Source organism: Vigna umbellata, chromosome 1 (assembly GCF_029865625.1).
Source record: "Vigna umbellata cultivar VRB3 chromosome 1, Vumbellata_1.0, whole genome shotgun sequence".
NCBI classification, from domain to species: Eukaryota; Viridiplantae; Streptophyta; class Magnoliopsida; order Fabales; family Fabaceae; genus Vigna; species Vigna umbellata.
The window spans coordinates 13,027,199-13,049,621 of NC_142165.1; the positions used below are offsets into that span (position 1 = coordinate 13,027,199).

The 22,423-nt window shown below is 33.6% G+C and overlaps 2 protein-coding genes across 4 annotated transcripts; one reads left to right on the forward strand and one right to left on the reverse strand.

Annotated features, from left to right (window-relative positions):
* Positions 1 to 10,417: 10,417 nt before the first annotated feature.
* Positions 10,418 to 10,901, reverse strand: LOC148204684 (uncharacterized). The gene has a single exon (XM_088102994.1). It carries the CDS (start codon positions 10,851 to 10,853, stop codon positions 10,587 to 10,589), a length of 267 nt encoding a protein of 88 aa, XP_087959120.1. The 5' UTR covers positions 10,854 to 10,901; the 3' UTR covers positions 10,418 to 10,586.
* A 3,971-nt stretch (positions 10,902 to 14,872) lies between these two features.
* LOC124837619 (peptide methionine sulfoxide reductase A3-like) lies at positions 14,873 to 18,628 on the forward strand. Of its 3 annotated transcripts, none has more exons than XM_047313032.2 (4): positions 14,873 to 15,020; positions 15,248 to 15,274; positions 16,478 to 17,007; positions 18,075 to 18,628. In XM_047313032.2, exons 1-4 carry the CDS (start codon positions 14,888 to 14,890, stop codon positions 18,324 to 18,326), a joined length of 942 nt encoding a protein of 313 aa, XP_047168988.1. In that variant the 5' UTR covers positions 14,873 to 14,887; the 3' UTR covers positions 18,327 to 18,628. The 3 variants fall into 3 exon arrangements, with proteins under 3 accessions (XP_047168988.1, XP_047168989.1, XP_047168990.1); XM_047313033.2 differs by having other exon boundaries at positions 16,481 to 17,007; XM_047313034.2 differs by lacking the exon at positions 15,248 to 15,274 and having other exon boundaries at positions 16,481 to 17,007.
* Positions 18,629 to 22,423: the final 3,795 nt, after the last annotated feature.

A 22,423-nucleotide genomic window follows, 5' to 3' on the forward strand; every position in this document is an offset into this window, starting at 1 on the left:
AGTACATCCCAGAGTGACACCGCTACACAACTCCTCTAATTCTAAGCTACGCTCAGACCCGGGTATAGGGCCCCACTCATGATATGCCAAAAGTGTGTGTGTGAAGGGAGGAAATTATGCACACCCAAACCCTCACCTGCAAAACAACCAGAAAAATTCCCAGGCAGATATAAACATATTGTCTACCCTAGGGTTCAATATTCCACAGTTATTGCAGTTATTCCGAATATCAAGCATAGATAGAGAAAAGGGAAAGAAAAACACAAAGCAAAACCACACCCAATTCGCGCATCTAATTAAATGGCTCGACTCTCTAAACGTCCCCAGTGGAGTCGCCATCTGTCGCAACCGGAATCGCGACGGGACGACGATCCAGAAAAGAAACGGGTTTCGAAAAGAGATTTGGAGTCGCCACCATAGTTTATTATGGAAAACTATGGAAAAACTTCAAAACGATAAAGCACGGTCCACGAAAACCAAAGATTGGGTTCGGGAGTCAGTTACGCGTGGGGAAGGTGTTAGCACCCCACAACGCCTGCCCTAAGGCAGTACCTTTAACTAAATGCACAAGTATGATGTGGTTTTTTCAAAATGTTTAATTATCCCCTAAAATAAAATTATAAATAAACAAAATATATTTTTTTAGTTTTTTGGGCCCGACAAGGATTGACCTTGCTCCTACGTATTCTCATTCAAAATGAGAAATCAGGGTTACGTAGTTCTAGCTGAAAGGCTGTTTGTTTGTTTGAAAAAGCAGATGTTTTTAATTTTTGGAGATTTTTATGTTTTTAATATTTTCGAGAAAAAGAAGGTAATGAGTACTAGGCCGACGCGAACGGTCGCACGAGTACTCATACCTTTAAAATGATATTTAAATATTTTTAATTATTTTTGAAAAGAAAGATAACGATATTAAGCACTAGGCCGATGCGAACGATCACACGAGCACTCATACTGTTATCTGCTTATTTAGGAAGACTTGAGAGTATTGAGTGCTAGGCTGATGCAGACGATCGCACGAGCACTCATACCCTCGTTTAATATTACATAAATAAGAGAGAAAGGTATTGAACACTAGGACGATGCGAGCGATCACACGAGTGTTCAACCTTCAAAACATATTTTTGAAATTTTAAGAAGAAAAGAAAAGGTTTTTAGCACAAGGACGACGCGAGCGGTCACACGTGTGCTTAAACCTTTAAAACGCATACTTTTTGTAAATTTATTTAAGGAAGAAGAAGAGGTTTTTAGCACAAGGACGACGCGAGCGGTCACACGTGTGCTTAAACCTTTAAAACATATTTTTGTAAATTTTATTTAAAGAAGAAGAAAAAGGTTTTTAGCACAAGGAAGACGCGAGCGGTCACACGTGTGCTTAAACCTTTAAAACATATTTTTGTAAATTTTATTTAAGGAACAAGAAGAGGTTTTTAGCACAAGGACGACGCGAGCGGTCACACGTGTGCTTAAACCTTTAAAACGTATTTTTTGAAATTTTATTTAAGAAAAGAAGAAGAGGTTTTTAGCACAAGGACGACGCGAGCGGTCACACGTGCGCTTAAACCTTTAAAACTTTTCTTGTAAATTTATTTATTTAAAATATTGTATTATTAGATGTTTAAAATAAATACAACAAAATAAGAGAAAAAGATAAATAAATAAATAGAAATAAAAAAAATAAAATAAATAAACAAAAGAAATGAAAATGACTGAACGGATGTTAAGGACAGATTCAGAATAATGAGCGTTCGTTAAGTAAAGAACGAACGTTCATTGGAGGGAGAGGACGAACGTCCACTGGGGAACATAACGGACGGACGTTTAGAAATGTGAGCTGAATGACGAGCGTTCGTCGAGAGATATGACGAACGGACGTTGAGAACGAAGGCTCAATAACGAACGCTCGTTGAAGGCATGGCGAACGGACGTTGAGAAATTGAGGCTGAGTAACGAGCGTTCATTGGTTCGGAAACGAACGCTCGTTCGTTTGGATAACGAGCGTTCGCTCGTTTGGATAACGAACGTTCGTTCGTTTAGATAACGAGCGTTCACTCGCTTGGATAACGAGCGTTCGTTCGTTTGGATAACGAGCGTTCATTCGTTTGGATAACGAGCGTTCGCTCGTTTGGATAACGAACGTTCGTTCGTTTAGATAACGAGCGTTCACTCGCTTGGATAACGAGCGTTCATTCGTTTGGATAACGAGCGTTCGCTCGTTTGGATAACGAGCGTTCGTTCGTTTAGATAACGAGCGTTCACTCGCTTGGATAACGAGCGTTCATTCGTTAGGATAATGAGCGCTCGTTGGTTAGGTTGTTGAACGAACGGTCAAAATGCTTAAAGATAGCGAGCGTTCGCTCGTTTGGACGAACGGTCAAGAAGTCCTTAGGTTAACGAGCGTTCGCTCATTTGCATAACGAACGCTCGTTCATTTAGGGTAACGAACGCGCGTTCGTTCATTCCTGGGCTTGGCCCGCAGGGGCAGTTTCTAACCTAGAATTTCCCTAGGGGTCCCGTCTTCCCATTCTCATTTGCTCACGCGCCGTTATTCCCAGATGATACCAATGCCTCCTTCTCTCTGATCAAAAGGGTTCACTCTGTCACTCAACGGCCACGTCTCCGATTGACCACCACGGACCTGACTAGCCACTGCAACGAAGATGGCCACCGTATCACCGCCTTCACAAACCAGCTACCACGCCATTATCTCTCTCGATCTAGCCACTGCACCACGCCACGCCACACCGCGCCGCTGCTTCTTTATTCTTATCTACTCTCTCCGACACCGGCAACCCAGTGAGGGGTTCGTCTCCGCCAGTTCAAACACACGGTCCGCCACTTCTTCGTTGAGCTATTCGTCTTTCACCGCCGAGACCATCGTTGGCCGTCGCTCCAGCTCATTCCCTCCTTCTTCGATTGTGCAATGGATTTTGGATTTGGTTTATTGATATTGACCGTGAGCGTGAGAGTTAGGAAGGAGAAAGGGAGCAGGGTGAAACAGAGAATGAATGGAAGGGGAGGTTGGTGAAGAGGGAACTCATGGTGCTCAGAGGAAAATCATTCATGATGGAGAAAAAAAAAAGAGCAGCAGAAGCAGTTATGCAGTAAGCGTTCATGATGAGTTTGGGTGCACAGATGAACCAGAAATTTACCTGCTGCTATGGCTGCCGCTATCGCTCTGTATAGCCAGTGACCTCTTCTTGCCGGTGCCGGTGCCAAACTCTGGATGATGATCCCAGATGATGATTCCCTACGTGCTCTTTCTCCTTTTTTTTTTCTCTGATCCCCCCCAAAATCCTCCCAACAATCTTGGAATTATCCTATTCTAACCACCTGGTCTCCCCGCTTTCTCCTTCCCCAAAATCTTAGAAAAATATCCCTCTAACAAACTGGTTCCCCCTCCCTCAGACATGCTTCCCATACGTGCCCTTTTCCACGTTTTCCTTTTTTCTATTTTTTACTTTTTCCAATTTTATTTTACTTATTTTCATTATTTTTAATTTTAATTTTACTTTTCAATTTTTTTTAACTATTTTGATTAATTAACTTTATTAAAACAAATTGAAAATAAGAAATAAAATAGAAATTGAATTAAAAGCAAATATCTAGATACATAAAAAAAATAAAATAAAATAAAATAAAAAGGTAAAATAAAAGAAAAATAATAAAAACACATTTTTTCAACCCGGACAAAATTGGGTGTTGACACACATATGACATCAACCAACTAAACACTATACACATGATACACATATCACACCAACCAACTAAACACTTGTGGTGGCTTCTACTGCTTTGCAAAATCGTTATCAATGGGTTTCACCCTACCACACTCACAAGGTTAGTCTGTTCCACGCCTTGGATCATACTGGAAGCACCCAAGACTAAGACCTCCTGTTATTCTCACCACATGTGTCAAACCTCTCTGTACGAGAATGCATGACCATTAAAGTGTCAGGAAAACTCCCTAGACTGAGGCTACCTGCATTCATTCTAACACACTTGAAACCACACCATGAAGTTCCACCTTGGAACTAACCTTCATAACTTTGAAACCATTGATATCACTTGACCTTTACATCTTATGTCAATACATGAGACTACCGATCATACATTAAAGAAATAGAAACACCCTTACAAGTCATAAAAAATCACATAATAGCATAATTTCTTCATGGCATTTTTATACTCACATTTACGTAAGGAAAACAGTTCTGAAACTCTCACCAACAGCTCTTGAAGGGTCCAAAACTACCTAAAGAACGTCCAAAACGGACATCCAGAACCCTAAAACCCCCTCCCCCAAAACTGGTGTAGTGGTGCCCAGTTGTGCCCAATGGCGCTCGGGCGCCCAGGGGCTAGCGCTCAGCGTCCTGGCCACTGGAAAATGGGCGCTCAACGCTATAGTTAGGTAAAAACTCAATTTTTCTTACTTTGAACAGTAGTTCCCTCACACCGGCCCCTATTACTCAAAATCACCCATTAAAACCTTTCTTGTTAAGCTTGAAACTCAAGTAATTCACTCTTCCTTACTCCAAACACTTTAAGATAAATTTCATACCACACTACATCTTCCAAACACAGAATCATGACAGCAGAAACATTCTAAGAATATCATACCAAGCATTCAAATATCAAACTACCTTGGATCATCATTCAAACTCAAACATAATTAGAACAATTAATTCAAATACATGTAATTCACTTTATCCTACATAAATATATTAAGTCCAAACCAACACAATAATCTAAAGCAAGTTCTACCTTCCCTTACCTCACAATAAATTGTCCGACTCAAAGAACATTTTGCCGATTGCTTGAAACTTAAGAAATCTCTAGACGAACTTACGAAACACCAAATTGGAAAAGGACAGAGTCCTTAGAACTCTAGATTAAGAAAAGATGACTAGGAGATGCATGATCACACATTCAATGATCATTCTTTCTTCTAAAAACATATTAGGAACGAGACAGAAAAAAGGAGTCGAAACTTGTTCTATGACAAAAATTGATCAGTTAGAAATATAGATCTCGTCACCGTGGTCGATTTGACACCTCTTGATCACCAAAAAGATGACTCAGGAGTCAGAACTCTTAGAAAAAAGGTAGAAAACTATAAAAAAAAATGGGTTTCTAGAGAGATGATTTGTTGGGATAAACTTAAATTTGAGGGATTCATTAAAATCTTATTTTATTAGTTTTGGGTTTAGTAATATTTGATTTGATTTTTATAGAGATAAAATAGATATAGATAGTTTTGATTTTCCTTTTATTTAGGAGAGTATTATTTTATTTTATTGATATAAGATAGAGATAGATTAAGTAGATTTTATTTTGAGTTAGTTGATTCTATTGTTAGTTTTTATTATTTGTACTTGGCCCAAAGCCCTATTTGCACCTATTTAAAGGTTGCCAAGATTCAATGAAAAGTAACCCCAGTGAATTGAAGAGTATTATTATTTGTGTGGGTCACGTTTTTCCCAACAGTGGTATCAGAGCTTTATGCTCTGAGTACCGAGAAAGAGAAAAAGAGAGAGGAGAGAGTCAAACACTGTGAGAGAAAAAGTGAGTGCTTGATTTTTTTGTGAGAGAGATGACAAAGGTAGTCAATGGGATGAGTGTGCCACAATTGTCGGAAAATACCAATTACGACAATTTGTCTTTACAGATGAAGGTTCTTCTTGAATCCCAAGATGTATGGGACATAGTGGAGGACGGGTAGAATGAACCTGTGGATGATGAGCATCAAACAGTGAACCAGATTGCTGCATTGAAAAAGACACGAGTGAAAGACAAATCGGCTTTATACTTTCTGTATAATGTAATGGATGAATCTGGATTCGAGAAAATAGTTAATGCAAAGTCAGAAGCATGGGAAATTCTGAAGGTGGCATACAAAGGAGATACTCGCGTGATGCAGGTCCGAGTACAAGCTCTCAGAAGAGAGTTTGAACATATGGAGATGGAAGAAAATGAGGGAGTTGCCGAGTTTATAACTCGAGTGCAGAAGATGGCTAACCAACTCGGAATGAACGGAGAAGAGGTTCCTCCTAACAGGGTTGCAGAAAAGATCTTGAGAAATCTGACGGATGATTTTGAAAGTATCGTGGTCACTATTGAACAAACAAAGGATTTGTCAACTCTCATTGTGGAGGAGTTAACTGGGTCATTAAAAGCCCACGAATTGAGGAAGAAAAAGAGGGAACCCAACGATCAATTACTACAGGTACAGTTTGACTCGAATAAATCTCGGATTACTCAGAGCCGAGGTCCTGGCGACAGAGGGCAAGGCGGACGAGGACGAGGTGGACGTGGCCGAGGTAATTTTGAGAATGATAATGAAGAGCAAACCGGTCAGTAGAATTGGCATGATCGAGGACAAGAGAAAGGTCGAGGAGATCAGTCAGGAGTTGAATGTTTTAAGTGTGGCAAGTATGGCCACTATGCAAATGAATGTAGATCAAGGAGGTGCTACAATTGTGGTAAGGTAAGCCATATTGCAAAGTATTACAAGACCGAGACAAAGGGGGGGACGAATCTCTTTACTGAAGATGCAAAAGAATTATTGCTGGTAAAGAGCTTGGATGCAATGGACATGGAGAGCCCGATCCCAACAATGGATGAAGTGATCTCGGTAAAGGATGCAACAATTGTGGAGAAGGAAAATCTGGAGAAAGAGCTCAAACAAAAAGATGAAGAGATTCAGTGGATATGGAGGCTTCTAGATGAACAGAGGGTTGAGCTTGGGGAGCTGAAGAAGGTGACTCTTGAAAAGGAAGAGAAAACATATAGCGTTCATGAACCAGATAAAAATAGGGAAGAAGAAGATGAAGAAGAGATGAAGGCTGATGAGATTTCTACCAACTCGGTATGGTATATAGATACTGGGGCAAGCAATCATATGTGTGAAAACGAGAACTTTTTTTATAAACTCACCAAGGTGGAAGCCAAATTTATGTCTTTCGGAGATGACTCCAAGGTGACCATGAAAGGGCGTGGAACAATCCGACATATGCAGAAGAATGGACGAGTTGGAGAGATTAAGGATGTTTACTATGTTCCGGAGCTGAAGAATAATATTTTAAGCATGGGTCAGATAATTGAAAAAGGTAATTCAGTTTTTATGAAGGATCAGGTATTGTATTTAAAGGATAAGCATGGTCGTCTAACAACCCAGGTAAAAGCAAAGAAGAACCGGTTGTATGAACTAGACTGAAAATCTTGGAGAGAAGATGCAAACCCGGTGTGGGATGATGCACATGGAAAACCGATTGAAGGAAGGAAAAATTTAAGTTTATGGGGGGAGTTTGCTGGGATAAACTTAAATTTTAGGGATTCATTAAAATCTTATTTTATTAGTTTTGGGTTTAGTAATATTTGATTTGATTTTTATAGAGATAAAATAGATATAGATAGTTTTGATTTTCCTTTTATTTAGGAGAGTATTATTTTATTTTATTGATATAAGATAGAGATAGATTAAGTAGATTTTATTTTAAGTTAGTTGATATTCTATTGTTAGTTTTTATTATTTGTACTTGACCTAAAGCCATATTTGCCCCTGTTGCCAAGATTCAATGAAAAATAACCTCAGTGAATTGAAGAGTATTATTATTTGTGTGGGTCACGTTTTTTCCAAATATGTTTTAAAATAATGAAACTCGTTTATAACAAAATTATGAGAGTTTCTCCCTACACCACCCCAACTTCTTCCTCCACCACCCCATTCCTTAATTGTCCTTAAGTAAAAATGTATTTATTATGGTTAAAAAATAGTTAAAGACCTTAACGGAAATTTGAGATCCGTTCTGTCTTCAATGGATGTCAATGTCCGTGAAGTTCAAACATATTTTCCATATCCGTTTTGGCCTTCTCGTTTCCTTTCATCATTTCATACAACAACATATCATTTCACAGCACATATAACATATCAGCAGCAAATTAAATGAAAGGAATGACACAATGAAAACAACGATGCAACACAATAGAAGTAATGAAATAATAAAGGTAGGAAATAGAAGTGAGAAGAATAAATGAGAAATAAAAGAGAAAGAGAAAAGTAAGAAGAAGAGAGTGAAAAGAGAAGTTCTCTGTGGGGATGTAGGGTATGCCAACGACGATAATGGAAAAAGAGAGAGAATAGGATTAGGGTTTTATATTAAATAAGATAAAAGTAAAAAAAAGTTACTTAAGGTTAATTTTGAAATAAAAAAAAAGCGTTTGGGAAGTGTAAACTAAAAACCGTGGTAGTGGAGAGAATAACTCCCCAAAATTATTTATAACTAAAACATTTAATATTGAAACGAGTCTCACTTTTTTTTTAACTATCATCCACAACCGCTTAAACAAAGTTTATCACATCATGTACGTGTTATTTGTTTTTATTTTTAGCGACATTTCATCTTGAAAATAGTTCAATTATACACACATCTGTCAACGTTTTTATACTAATAAATAATGATTCAATCTTTGCAAATTGCAGTGATATATTCCTATTGGTCATTTACATAATGCAAATAGATGAAGATAAATGCAACATCTTTTTCAATAGCAGTTTATATATACCTCATCTGAAGATGACTAATATCAGTTGAGATCAAAAGAGTGACGTATTGATGAGATAATATATATGCCAGATGAACGTCATACAAACCAAAACCACTGAAATATTAATATATTGCACAACAAAATAAATATTTAACACCACAAAAATTGTTTCAAATAATTTGTCATTTGAAACTAACCTACCTCTTCATCTATATTTTTGAATATGTGACGGGATGATATGTCAATTAAGTAAAATAAGAGAATATTATAAGATGAAATTGAAATATAATATGAAACTTATTTTTAAGTTAAATAAATTTTTATTTTTAAATTAAATAAATTTTTACTTTTATTTATAATCTTAAAATGGTAATGGTTTCGGGCATGAGATCAATGTCATATGTCTAACTTTCAATGTGTTTGTCTAAGGTTCTAGTTCGTATTTGAATGCTTTCTCCTTATTTTAGAAGATACTTCCATGTTAAAGTTACTCTAACATAAACAAATAAAAATAAATATTGTAATTAGTATGTGTAACTTACCTTTTTATCTCAAATATTTATTTATAGGTTTTGTGGTGGACTTTTAATTAAAATTGACTTAATTATGACCAAAATGTTAGTAATTTGAGTTAAATAGTTTTAGGATTGATCTTCCTTGAACTTGTTTAGTTCGATCACTCTGATGTAAGGCCAAACGACCTTTTTAGTGACCGTCTGAACTCAACGACTTGTTCATCATATTAGTGGTTGATCATTCGATATAATGCATGACTGTCCAGATTTAGTGGTTTATTCGTCGAGATAATGATTGATCATTTGGTATGATATATGATTATCTAGACTCCGAACTATAATTATCTGTTCATTAAATTGATGATTGATAATCCAAATTATAATTCTCAGAGTTATGATTTACCGAATAATTATTTTAAAGTTGGGTACATTATTGACAATTTGAAGGTTGTTATAATAATAGCCATATTTCAAAGATTGAAGTAGTGCCGGCAGAGTAGAAGACAACACTGGTGGTTGGACTTAGGTTAGGATCAGTGTGAACTCAGAATTTGAGATGTTATTCTATCCACAAATCTCTCACCAATTCATCATTATTCATCAACCACCAAATTTCAATAGTGACCACAAAGAGATTTGTCTGCCCCATGATTTTTGGAACCTTTTTCAGTGTAAAACTTCATAATCTTCTTCGTATGTCTACCAATTGCAGCCATTGTAAAAGTGTTTTAACAATTCAAAGATGAACCATATGTGAGTAACATAACACAAGACAACGTATCTTGAAAGTGATAGCTTTTCATTGTTTGTTGAAAAACTTAACCAGGTGAAGACATTCTTGAGTTTGAACAATGCCATTAATTAAAGAAAATGTTTTGTTAATCATCCAGCCTTTAACGTAACGCCACACAACATTTCTAAAATAATAAGTCAGCTTTTTGGAGCAAATGGTAAACACAGTCAAAGTCTATCATAATTAGAAAACACATATTTTTTACTTTCATGCTTTTCGAAGATCTCACCAAGCTTTTTTTATAAACTACAAATCTCCAATGTCGTGGACTTCAATGCTGCTATTACTGTGACTAATATCATTAAACTACTCCAATTTGGTGGTGACAAATTCTGAAAGCGAATCTCAGAACCATTCACGCCACTCATCAATCAAAGTTGAAGAATGAAAGTGGCTGCCACCCTGGCCACTAGTAGGTGGAGCAGTGTCAGGGAATTTTATCAAACAGTTGCCATGCTCAAACATTATGATCAGGAAAAAAATAATAATTATAAAATAACCTCGTGATTAATTACAATATTGAATTGATAGAGAGAAGGAAAGAAAATCAAGATTGCAAAGATGTTCTGAATGATCAAATATATATTTACAGAAAAGAAAGCAAAAATTATGAGTTACATTAAGATTCCCATAGAAGGAGAAAACAAAACCCTAAAAGTGTGCATGTATGGAAGGATTGGACCAAGATCAGACCCGATTCACTGCTCCATGGATCCACCAAAGTACATTTATTAATGTTCTGGAATGCTCTGAAGAGCAGGCCTCCATGGCCGTTCTAGCGATTCATTGATGAATTGGGCCAAAACCTGTTCCACTCTCAACTCCTTCACCTCCACTTTACCGACCAACTCCTCCAACTGTTTCTTCGTGATCTTTATCTTTACCTCTCTCGTCGCTTTCCTATCACCACCGTAAGAACACTTCTCCGCCGCAAAATCCTCCCACTCCCACTCCTCCTCCGCGGCGGCGAAACCCTCGCGCCTTAAGCAATTCCCCATTTTTTTTTTCTAGGTGTTGAATCGGAGAGAAAGATGAAGGTAAGAGGTTGGTGTTATGATTGCCCATATATATATATATAAATGTGAAAAATGAAAACGGCCACGTCGGATTTTATACGTGGCAAGTGTGGGCCGCTTTGACTTCAACGGACGCAGCATCTTACGGGATCACATTGCAACCTACGCGCGGCTTAATATTAATATGTTTTAATCAAAATTATAATTGTGTGTTTTTAACATAAAGTTTAAAATTAATATTATTAAAATAATTAAAGAAATTTATCCAAGTTTTGTAAATTGTGCTGATCATGAATAGCACAAAAGTCAAACCCTTCAAACGAAATAACACTGTTACTTTGATGCTGCCAGCTATGAAATATTCAATCCAAAGTTTCAGGTGTGAACGGAACTTTGGTTCGGAATCTATCCAACCTTTTCTATTTATATTAATTTCATCATTTTTAATTGTTGTGAGACAGAAAGGATGATTTAAAGGAAATAATTTAAAATTTATGTAAATTGCAGGAGTTAAAATTTGTTGGTTATTTATGAATATTTACTGAAATCTCACATTATATTAGAAAGAAAAAAAAAGTAGAAAAAAGTTATTATAAAAATAAAAAGTTAATTTGAGAGTAATGATTCCAATTCAATAAGTATTTTGGATGCAAGAAAGATTTGGATAATTATGTATCATTGAAAGGTTTTAATTTTTGATAAAAAAAATACTGAGTATGTTTATAAGAATTTTGTAGTTTTTTTCTTAAATCACATTAAATTAATGTTGGGTTTTTATTTCTATTTTTATTGGTAAAGATCATTTTATTTGAAGAGATTTTTAACAAAATTTGATGTTCCATGACATATTTTAATGAAATGTGTTATTAATAAACATAACAAGTTGATGAAAACATAGATGGTGGGACCATAAAGCTAAACTAATTGGTAGGTTTTAGGTATGAAAGGGATAAATGGAAGGACATTTTTTAAATGAAAGTAGCCATGTGAAGTGTGAACACAAGATAGGGAAAGGAATCTATGATTGAAGGTGCTGTTTGGATACCTTTTTTTCATGTGCAATTGATTCCTATTTTGCTCATCCAAACGCACTTTTTTTTGTTAAGGGTATTATATAGTCCTTACACGACTCTTGTGGAAAATATGTTCAATAATAAAGAAAGAAATAGTCAAAATCGATAACATGCAATCGTGCTTCGAGTTTAACCACATAAAAAAGCAATTAAATTTCTACAAGGACACCACGTTGAAACGGCAACGAAAGGAATCTCCAAAACTTTCATATTTAAGGTACACTATGAAGCGTACACGATTTTCTTCTGCTAGAAAAGTGCACAACTACATAAAGTAAAATTCAAGATAATTACAAATTTAGCAATGCATAATGCTTTTTTTTCTGAACTATTATAGATCTTCAAAGTAAATCATAAAATATTTTGTATAGTATCACTGTTTGGTTTTAAGTAAATTAAACGGTTGTGTTAGTTTGAAATCCAAAAGAATCAATGTTGAACGGAGATTAAGGTTAATAATAATTACATTAAAACTAAGTAAGATTATTATCGGTCCATATTAATCCGAAACTTATTTTAAAATCTATAGATACAAGTTTGAGATATGTGAGATATGATGATAATTTAATTACATTCATTACACATTATTTGTTGAAACTATCATATTCTTACTGACTTGTATCTTCTGCATTTCAGTTTGACTAAACGATATAAGTAAGAAAGAATCTTAATATATTAAAAATTTTGAAGAAGATATAAAGAAAAGAGTTAACCTTCCTCCATAAACTGATATATATTTTGTTACTGTATTTTATTAAAGTTAAAGTAAAATATTGTTTTCAATAAATAATAAATAACATGTGAAAAGTTATTGATGTAATAAACGAAAATCCTATAATTTTCAAATAATTAAATAATAGTATATATAAAATAAAAGATAAATGTATTCTTAAAAATTCTTAAAAAATCTTAAAAGAGAATATTTAGCTTTATAGGATTACTTCTTGAACTTGGAATGAGTAACCTAACTCATTCCTTATATAATTTGTGATTAACTTTTTCATTTGGATGTTACTTGCTATTTCTGAAGTTTCAATGTTTATGAAGTTTAAATATGTATTTTTTTAATTTGTTCAACGTTGACCACTATCTTCACTTTGACTACTTAAGTCTCAAGATAGCAGCAGTTGGCTGCATTCTTTTGCTAAAATATTATTTTGACTTGGCTTTCATGTCACAACTTTTTATACTGAATTGCATGCTTCAGATTTAAATCAATATGACATGTTTTGCATAAAACTCGAGTTAGTATTTAAATTAATAAAAGCTAATTAATTTTCCTTAATTATGAATTAAGGAAATATTAATTAGTAAAAGTTAAAAGGTATTACCAAGATTCTGTGACTCTTTCATGCATGTTTAAATGAAAATAGAAGCTTTCTCTGTTTTTTTTAAATCATTTTCTCTACATTTTTCTTGGGCTTTTACTTATTGTACCCCTATTTCTTCGGATACCTACACAAGTTTTGGATATGACTATTTCATCTTCTATGAATTGATTTTCGAATTATATACTCTGGAAAGACTTAAATACAATTTTATTCCAGTTTCATTAAGTTTTTTTAATTATATATATTTTCAATTAAGTCATAATTTTTGTAAATTTTGTTTATTTAAGTCTTTAGTAATGTCCATTAAATAATTTTTTCTCTGCAGTAGCACTGTACTGCGACAGTGGAGCTGACAGTGATGATTATGTTGTGAAAGATGTGTGAAAGGGTTTCTGTCTTTTCCTATTATTATAGGGTGCAGTTAATAATTGGGGGTGGGGGAAGTAAATAACCTTTTTCTTCAATTGGGCTAAACTTACACGCCCGTAGTAATCCATTATGGGTGTTGCTCCCTCCACTACCACAGCCTTCTTCCTCCACCTCCCCTTTATTATTTTGCCCCTTAGTAAAATTTTATTTTTAGAATTATTATTTTTTAATTTTACTCATTTATAACATATTTCACTGATAACCTAGGTAGTTCCTTGTATGAGTAAAATATTTTTCTACAAAGCTCAGTGATCGTGAAAAGAATTATCAAGCAATCTTCCTCTTGTTTTCGGTGCAGTGCGTTTGTGGTGTAATGTGCTTGTCGTGGTTCCTCTCCAGGTACGTAGTCATAATCCTTCCAATAATCCTAAACCCTAAACCCTTCCAATAATCCTTCCAATAATCTTTCCAATAATCCTTTAACCCTAAAACGTAAAATGAAAACGAAGCCTAAACGGATGACATCCTTCAACGGATGTCGACATCCGTTTCGCCTTAAACGGATGTTGACATCCGTTGAAGGATGTCATCCGTTTAAGCTTTGTTTTAATTTTATGTTTCTGTTATTATTTTATTAGATATTTTAATATTTTGATTTATTATTTTTGAATATCTTTTTAATGTATTTTAATAATGTATATTTATATTAGTTTATATTTAAATATTAAAATAATAAAATAATAAAAATAAAAAATTTTAACTTTAAGGATATAATTGGAATTAAAAATAATTGGAGAGGTGGAGGAAGAAGGCTGTGGAGGTGGAGGGAGCAACACTCATCCACTATTAGCTTTACATGGTCCTAATCCAATCTTTTATATTAGTAATAACAATTATATTAATTTCCAAAAGAAATTACAATAAAATTGGTTCAAATTATTCAACATGGAAAACAATATTACTATACGATGTATTTTAATTAATTTAATAGAAAGTAAATATATTTAAATTTCTCACTTCATATATAATTTTATTCAAAGTTTTACTTTAAACGTGAAAAAATATATGAATGGTATCTCATGACGTGTAGCCCTTACATGCACTAATTTCTGTAATATTCTAGACGCTACGTGAAGGGATTTCATGTGATTTTGCATTGAAATGACATGCTTGTCCTTTAACCTTTAAAGAGTTAATCCGTTCTTTGCGTTAACTTGAGGAGGGGTTTTTAAGTCTTTTTATCATGGATGCCAGAATAGAGAGAGAAACCATAGTAGTTCAGCGTCAAGACTCGCTCTTTTGCAGTGATCAAATCCTCATCTTCTTTCTCAATCATCAACCACCTTTCAATTCCTCTCTCTTCTGCTCTCACTTGGGTACGTTCTTTTTTTTTTTTTTTTTTTTTTCCATTATTCAGTTACTTGTTCTCTCTTGTTTTTTCAAAACTATCTCTCCCATTACCCTTTTCCCTTTAATCTTTAAGAAAAAAGGGGATCGTGGGCTCTTTTAATTTCTGTTCAATTTTTCTTTATAGTGTTAAAAAAGTTGTCTTTATTATTCTTATTGTTATTGTTTGGAGATTGATTCGAGTAATTTGTTGAAGGGTTGAAGATGAGAATTTGTGGAGCAGGTATGGGTTGATATTGGATTTCGTTTCATTTACTATTTGGGGGACACATTTCCTTCATGTTCATGTTCCCAATTCTATTAAAAATTCTGGGCCACGTGAGTTTGGTTTTATTTTACTGTGTTGTAAGTGACTCTGGTTCAATTCCCAATTTCTGTGAAGCATTGGAGCATGAAGAAGATATAATATTTGTTTGTTATCACAATCTTTTACCCAATACGAATTTCCATTTGTTGCGCAGCTAGCCTGACGGAAATAATAAGCTTATAAAAGTACTATGTATGTCTTTTTATCTTCCCCCAAGTGAGTGCTAATAGTTAAACCGTAAATAACTTCTTTATCTCGTAACAAAGACTTGTTTTTATCTACATGTATGAAAGGAAAAGTTTCAGCTGATTTTTTAATTTGAATAAAATAGAGTGGCAATTTCAAGTGTTAAATCAATGTTGAACAGTAGGCAGAGTTGTATATGAGTCTGCAGCTTGTGGAATCGTGGTCCATTCTTGGGGTCATTCGCGTACATACAGATGGTATAATAAAAATATCCCTAAGGTCAGAGGGAGAGTATATGTGATTAGGACTAGAATATATAGTTGTGGGAGTTTGAGTTTGGTTTAAGTCTTGAGAAAACGTTTTCTGCATTCATTTTTTATTTTCATAATTATAAAAATTTTGCACGTTCGGTGGTCAATAAATTATATTTGGTCCTTGGGATGGGGGAACAAAGTAAATATTTGATTATATTTTTGTAATTATGTGTAAGAATTCAAAATGACAACGGAAAATATTTGTTCAAGTCAAAGGCATCCACTGTGTTTTCCCTTTTCGTTCCTATATAAAATTTGTGATCTCACTCAATATGAACGTATGGGTGGATGGTATAATTTGTTTGTTTTTGTCATTCATCCTTGTAGTTATATTAGAGAATAATTGTTTTATTAGTTCAAATGATCCTTGATCGTTGTAAAACATTTTTCATTGCTAATATACAGGCGCCATGTGCTATAGTAATAACAGATAGCCCCGTATGGATCAACATAAGTCATTCAAGATTAAGTTTTAAGCTTTTGATTATTTGTTGAAATTTGTAACTTCAGTTTTGGCATCCTGATTTGGTGGCTCCTTTGTTTCTTTCATATATACAAGTGCATTTTTGAATTGGTTATTTATTCTAGAAAAGGATTCTCATGCTACTAAAATGCTTAGCAGCAATCAGCAGCAGCTATACCACCACATCCAATTCCCTTTCAGTGTTTGTTTCTTCTTCCCTCTCCAGTCCTTCGAAAACCAAGTTCCTTCCCTCACTTTCTAGGTTTTCTGTCAAGCGTTCTGGCTTATTTTCCCAAACTCGTCCTGGCATTGCTGTGAACAAGCCCTCCATGAACCTATTGAACAAACTTGGATTTGGCAGCGCAAGGGCACCAGAGAACTTGGATTCATCCATTCCTCAGGGTCCAGATGATGACATACCAGCAGCAGGCCAGCAGTTTGCCCAGTTTGGTGCTGGCTGTTTTTGGGGTGTTGAGTTGGCCTTCCAAAGAGTGCCTGGGGTGACCAAGACAGAGGTTGGTTACACTCAGGGGCTTGTGCACAATCCAACCTATGAAGATGTCTGTACGGGGACCACAAATCACTCAGAGGTTGTAAGGGTTCAATACGATCCCAAAAATTGTAGCTATGAGTCTCTGCTTGATTTGTTCTGGGCTAGGCATGATCCTACTACTCTGAATAGACAGGTAAATATAAAGTTTTTGGTTTCTGATTAAATGGAGGTTGTCAAAGTGGTTTCTGATTGATATATCTAGACTTTGCTGATTTGAATAAGAGGTTCTCTCTTTGTTGACACTTGCCAGTATTTAACAGATACGTTTATGTTTTGATATCTAGTTGAGTCTTGTTTTGTAAATTCTGTTGTAATATGGGTCAAATAAAATTCATGGGGTCTCTTTGTAATAGTTGTTTAGGCAATTGTAGCCTTTTATTTGCTCTCTGCGGATGTTGATACCAAGGGTGTGAAATGGAAGGATTGGAGAGGTTAAGTTGGTTTCAAATGGATGGGTAAAAAATAATTTTCTAGTTCACTTATGATGTCTTACTACTTAATAAAAAACCGATCATCCATGACTTATTTAATTAAAAAAGTCCTACTCATCCATCAATAACTTATCATGGATAGATATACAATTCATTCGTTTTAAAATGAGGGATGATTACATCTAGTAATAGTTGTTGATCCAATCCATTTAGTATTGCTTGTATGATTGTGCAGATTGATTGGATTTAGGCATGGATAGATTGGATGATCAGTGGATAAATAAACTAATTGGCATCCCTAGGTTTATATCCAGAAGTATTTGGTTGAGTGATGCATTTCTCTTTCCTTTGGAGGGGTTTGGAGTAGGGACATTATAAAAGTGTGAAACACTGACATTTTTCAATGTTTTCCTGTTGATCTCAGAGGCTGGAAAATTATTTATATTTCTGTAGAGATCACACAATTTTTTAGTTTTCATTTTAAAGTTAAAATAGTTAATTTTATGATATAATTGTCTCACCCTCTGTTTCTTCTGTCCAAGTTAGAACTCTTCTGTTCCCCCCTTTCAATATATTTTATTTATTTTCAAATCTTCCATTTCAATATGCATGCATACTTTTATTTCTTGGATTCACTCTTTCATCCAAATCCATGCATACAGGAACTTCCAAAAATATGGTAAGTAATGATATGCTGCTGCACACACATGAATTGAACATTCTAGTTCTTGTGCACTTAGTTACCATTTAATCTTGTCTTCTGTGGCAGGGGAATGATGTGGGAACTCAGTACAGATCTGGAATATACTACTACACGGAGGAGCAAGAGAAGGCTGCCAGGGAGTCCGTGGAACAACAGCAGAAGCAGCTGAACAGGAAGATTGTTACCGAGATTCTTCCTGCCAAGAAGTTCTACAGAGCAGAGGAGTACCACCAACAGTACCTTGAGAAAGGGGGTCGGTTTGGTTTTGGGCAATCTGCTGCTAAAGGTTGCAATGATCCAATTCGGTGCTATGGTTAATTGTAAAAGAGGGAATCGCCACCAAAGAGCAACGACAACGGTTCTTCAGATGCTGAAATTCCATAGTTTTTGTAACTTCTTTTAGCAAGTAACACATATTGTGCATATTGAAGGTTGAAGATGGACATGGCCATAAATTCTGTTGTAGAGCTGTATATGTCTATTATATATGAAATAATTTTGCTTTTGAAGTATTGCATTTTAGGGATGTCCTAATATAACTTGAAGCTATCCCTGTATTGTAGTTATACATTGATTTCTTTCTTGAAGCTATAGAAATTACTAAGGTAGTCTTTGTTCAACCTTGGGATGTGATGTTATGAAAAAGAAAGGAAAAGTGTACTGTGGAGGAAGGTTAGGGAATAGTGTGGAATGTGTCCTATTGTTTTAGTGGTCTAGAAACTGCAGGAAACATATAGGGTAGGTTACAAAACTGACCTAACAAAATATCTTGTCCAATTGTAATTAATTATTGATGCACATGCAGCAGTATCACACAACTTATTATATTCTTGTAATTTTGATCTCTTAAATGAAGCAGAGATAGAAAACAAAAAGAAAGCAAAACATAAAACAAGAAAGTGGGGGGCAGAAGAGGAGATAACTGTCCCAGCACCTTGCATTTCCATTAAATTCAGAAACCATTCCTTTCTTTAACTCTGTCACATGTGCTGCTTTTTCACACTCACAATGAAACTTTATTTCTGAAACAAATAAAAGAAGAAAGCTTTTTGTTGGTACCATTTTCTATTTATGATAACAACAAACAAAATTATCTCCTCAATGTGAAAAAGGTTAAATATTTGAGATATTTTATTGAAAAATTGCAAAATAGAAAATCTTAAACTTAATCCATATATTTCTAAAATAAAACTCTAGCATGATGAAAGTCGAATTTTTTGTTCACACATTGTATGACATTTGATATATTTATCTTGCAGCAGTTTTATCAGGTTCTTTTCTTTTAAACTGAGAAAAAGGTGATAAAGAAAGAAGAAAATGTGTACAAGTTTCATTTTTTGTCTGTTTGTATGAAAAACATCCACTGAAGAATACTCAACACACTTTGACAATTACTAAGCTGAAAAAAATACAACTGTCAGCAATTTTCTTAAAATTATATATCAGTCATCAATAGTACAACAACTTTCTAAATGCTTTGTATTACCATATGTTTTTTATTCATTTTCTTATATTTATTATTATAATCCCAGTTTATAACGAAAAGAATATTTGATGATTGCAGTATGGACATGAGTCCCCACTGAACGTGCCCTCTTGTCATTTCCAATTTTCCATGCATGCAGACAACATATCCTTCACACTGCATCTTCGTATTCATCATATTCTTCATTTTCATAATAATATAACAATTTAAGACTCAAATTGTATGTTTTGAAAGATCAGACAATTCCTTAAAAAAAAGATAACTGTTCAACCATGGTATTTACATCAGTTTACTAATTTTTGTTTTTAATTAATTATAAAATGGATAATAATATTTTGACAATATTTTAACATTATTTACGTGTCATGTGATTGATTCATGTTAGTGTTTATGATTTTTATTGTTGACTGTGAAGTAGTTTTAGATGAATCAACACATAAATACTATTAAAATATTGTAAAAAAAAAAAAAATTTGTGAAAGTATCAATATCTTTAACATAGTAACGTTATATATCTATCTTTTATTCTGTGTAAACTAAAAGGACGTCGGAAAGTTAAATACTATGATGTGAAAATAACAAAAGTAGACTAATAATTGAACCCTTTTAAGTCAATAAAGGAATGATGAAACGAAGAATGTATTATGATATCAAAAGTATACAAAGGAAACAACTTCAACAAAACTTCCAAATCACTATACATGCAGTAAACTTTATCTCATACTATTTAGTAAACAGTGTTAGAGTATTTCTTCTTCATCGTAGTGGTGATTTTCAGTGATTTTTTTTGGAGGATATAACTGCAAAAATAAAGTGTAAAATAGAAGAAGAAAAACTCAAATGAGATACTGGTTTAACAATATAGAAAATAAAATCTATAAAATCTGTTGTTTATAGTGTATTTATCTGTTATTTATTTTTTTATCCAAACTTCTGTATGTATTTTTAGTGTTTGAACTTTTTTCTCGAACTTTTTATAAAACAATTGGATTTTTTTTTATATATAAAAGGATTGAAACACTCTAAATATTTTTAATTAACGTATTTTTTTATTACTGATAAAAAAACTCAATTATGGTCTTAAATAAATATTTCATCAATATTTTACCTATTACAGATTCATTAATAGGACATTCATTTCTAATACCATTTTTAACTAAAACCAATATTTAAAATTTGTCTCCAAACTTGCCACCAGTATGTTTCTTTATTTTAATTTATTGAAGAATTTGAAAATTAAAAAATAAAAAGTCTAGAAGATGTTATAATGATGTCTGAGATAACCTTTTCCTACTTATGATGGCCGTGTCTAACGTGAGGGATTCTAGGAGTTTCTTCACCATGTTTGTTTCCTATGTTATATTTGACCTTGAAAACCTAAATTATTTAAATTTTGTCTAGTAGTAACTTTTAAACAATGTAACATCTTGAAAACATATTAAATTATCTTTAATCTAAACGTTAATTTCTATTAAACTTTTATACTATGCTGAAAATAAAAAACAAAGATAATCTTGGTCTAAGAATTTTAATAAGCTATTCAGATAGATCTAGTTCTACATTAAAGTTATCGTAGTCATAAAAATGAAGTTTTAATTAATTACATTAATTATTGGTTATTAAAATTAGCAATAATTTGAAGCCATGTGAGTGCGTATTTTAATATGAAACGCACGTTTTGCATTTGTCGACGTGGCAGCTTCTGAGATTGCCACGTGGGGTCTCCCTCGGATGCCTTTTGAGGTAGGGTGAACGGAGAAGACAATGAACTGTGGAAGCAACAAATAGATGAGACAGTGACGCCACTACCTTTTCTGAGAAACCAAAGCAACGCGTGGGTTACACTCTCCGTTCCTCGCGCGTGCCAAGCTTTGGTTTCAGCTCATCACGCCATGCCAAATTGTACCCTAATTTTCCAACAATTAGGTCTGAAAACTCTTCTATTTTATTGGTTTCACAATTATTTCACAATGAAACGTTTGTTTTTTAAAGACGTTAACATAATAATAAATAAATAATAAATCAGTTATATTAAAATGTTAATAAAAAATTGTGTTAAAATATGTTTTCATTTCAATTTTTAATATTGCAGGAAAAATAAAATAATCAATGTGGTAGGGTTTATCGATTAAAAATTTGTATTTGTTGCTTTTAATTTCACTGATTCAAAGTTTTTTTTTCCTTCCTGATTTGACCATAATTAAGGAGGTTTATATAAATGCTTGATTGGTTCTCCTTAATTATATGTTAAACCTTTAACAAGCACTACTAACTGTAGAATTTTCGCATTTGATTTTTTATTTTATTTTATCTTACTGTTTCTTTATACATTTTTATTCTTCTAATAAATTAAGTCAGTGAGATTTCATCTGATATTATTATCATCTGTATTTAATACGATTATTCGTTGTAGTTAAAAGATTTTATTTTTGTTATATTATTTTGAAGACTTTGACCTTTGTGAATTTGAAATTTCTGGATTTTCTTAATGCTGTGCATAATAATAATAATAATAATAATAATAATCAAATGACACAAGATTAAAAGAAATACTCAATTAAATCAGCAAATTATCCAAAGAAAACGGTAAAATCAAGTTTTATCAAGTGATTAATTTAGGTAGCATATATTAGATTTGTTTTAAATAATATCTTAAGTAGACTGTTACATAAAAAACATATACATTGTACCATGAATAAATTATCCAATTAAAAAAATCATAGCAGAAAACTTTAACAATTTTCCTTTTTTAGTAAATTGGAATATATCGTTTCAGAAAATTTTACAAGAGACGGAGCGGGGTTTCAAAATCACTAAAATTCTTACAATTATTTTTTAAAGTAATATAAAGTTAAATTTTTCAAAAAGAACCAATCGATTTAAATTGGAAATTGAAAAATGATTTCCATATATAAATTAATAATTTGAA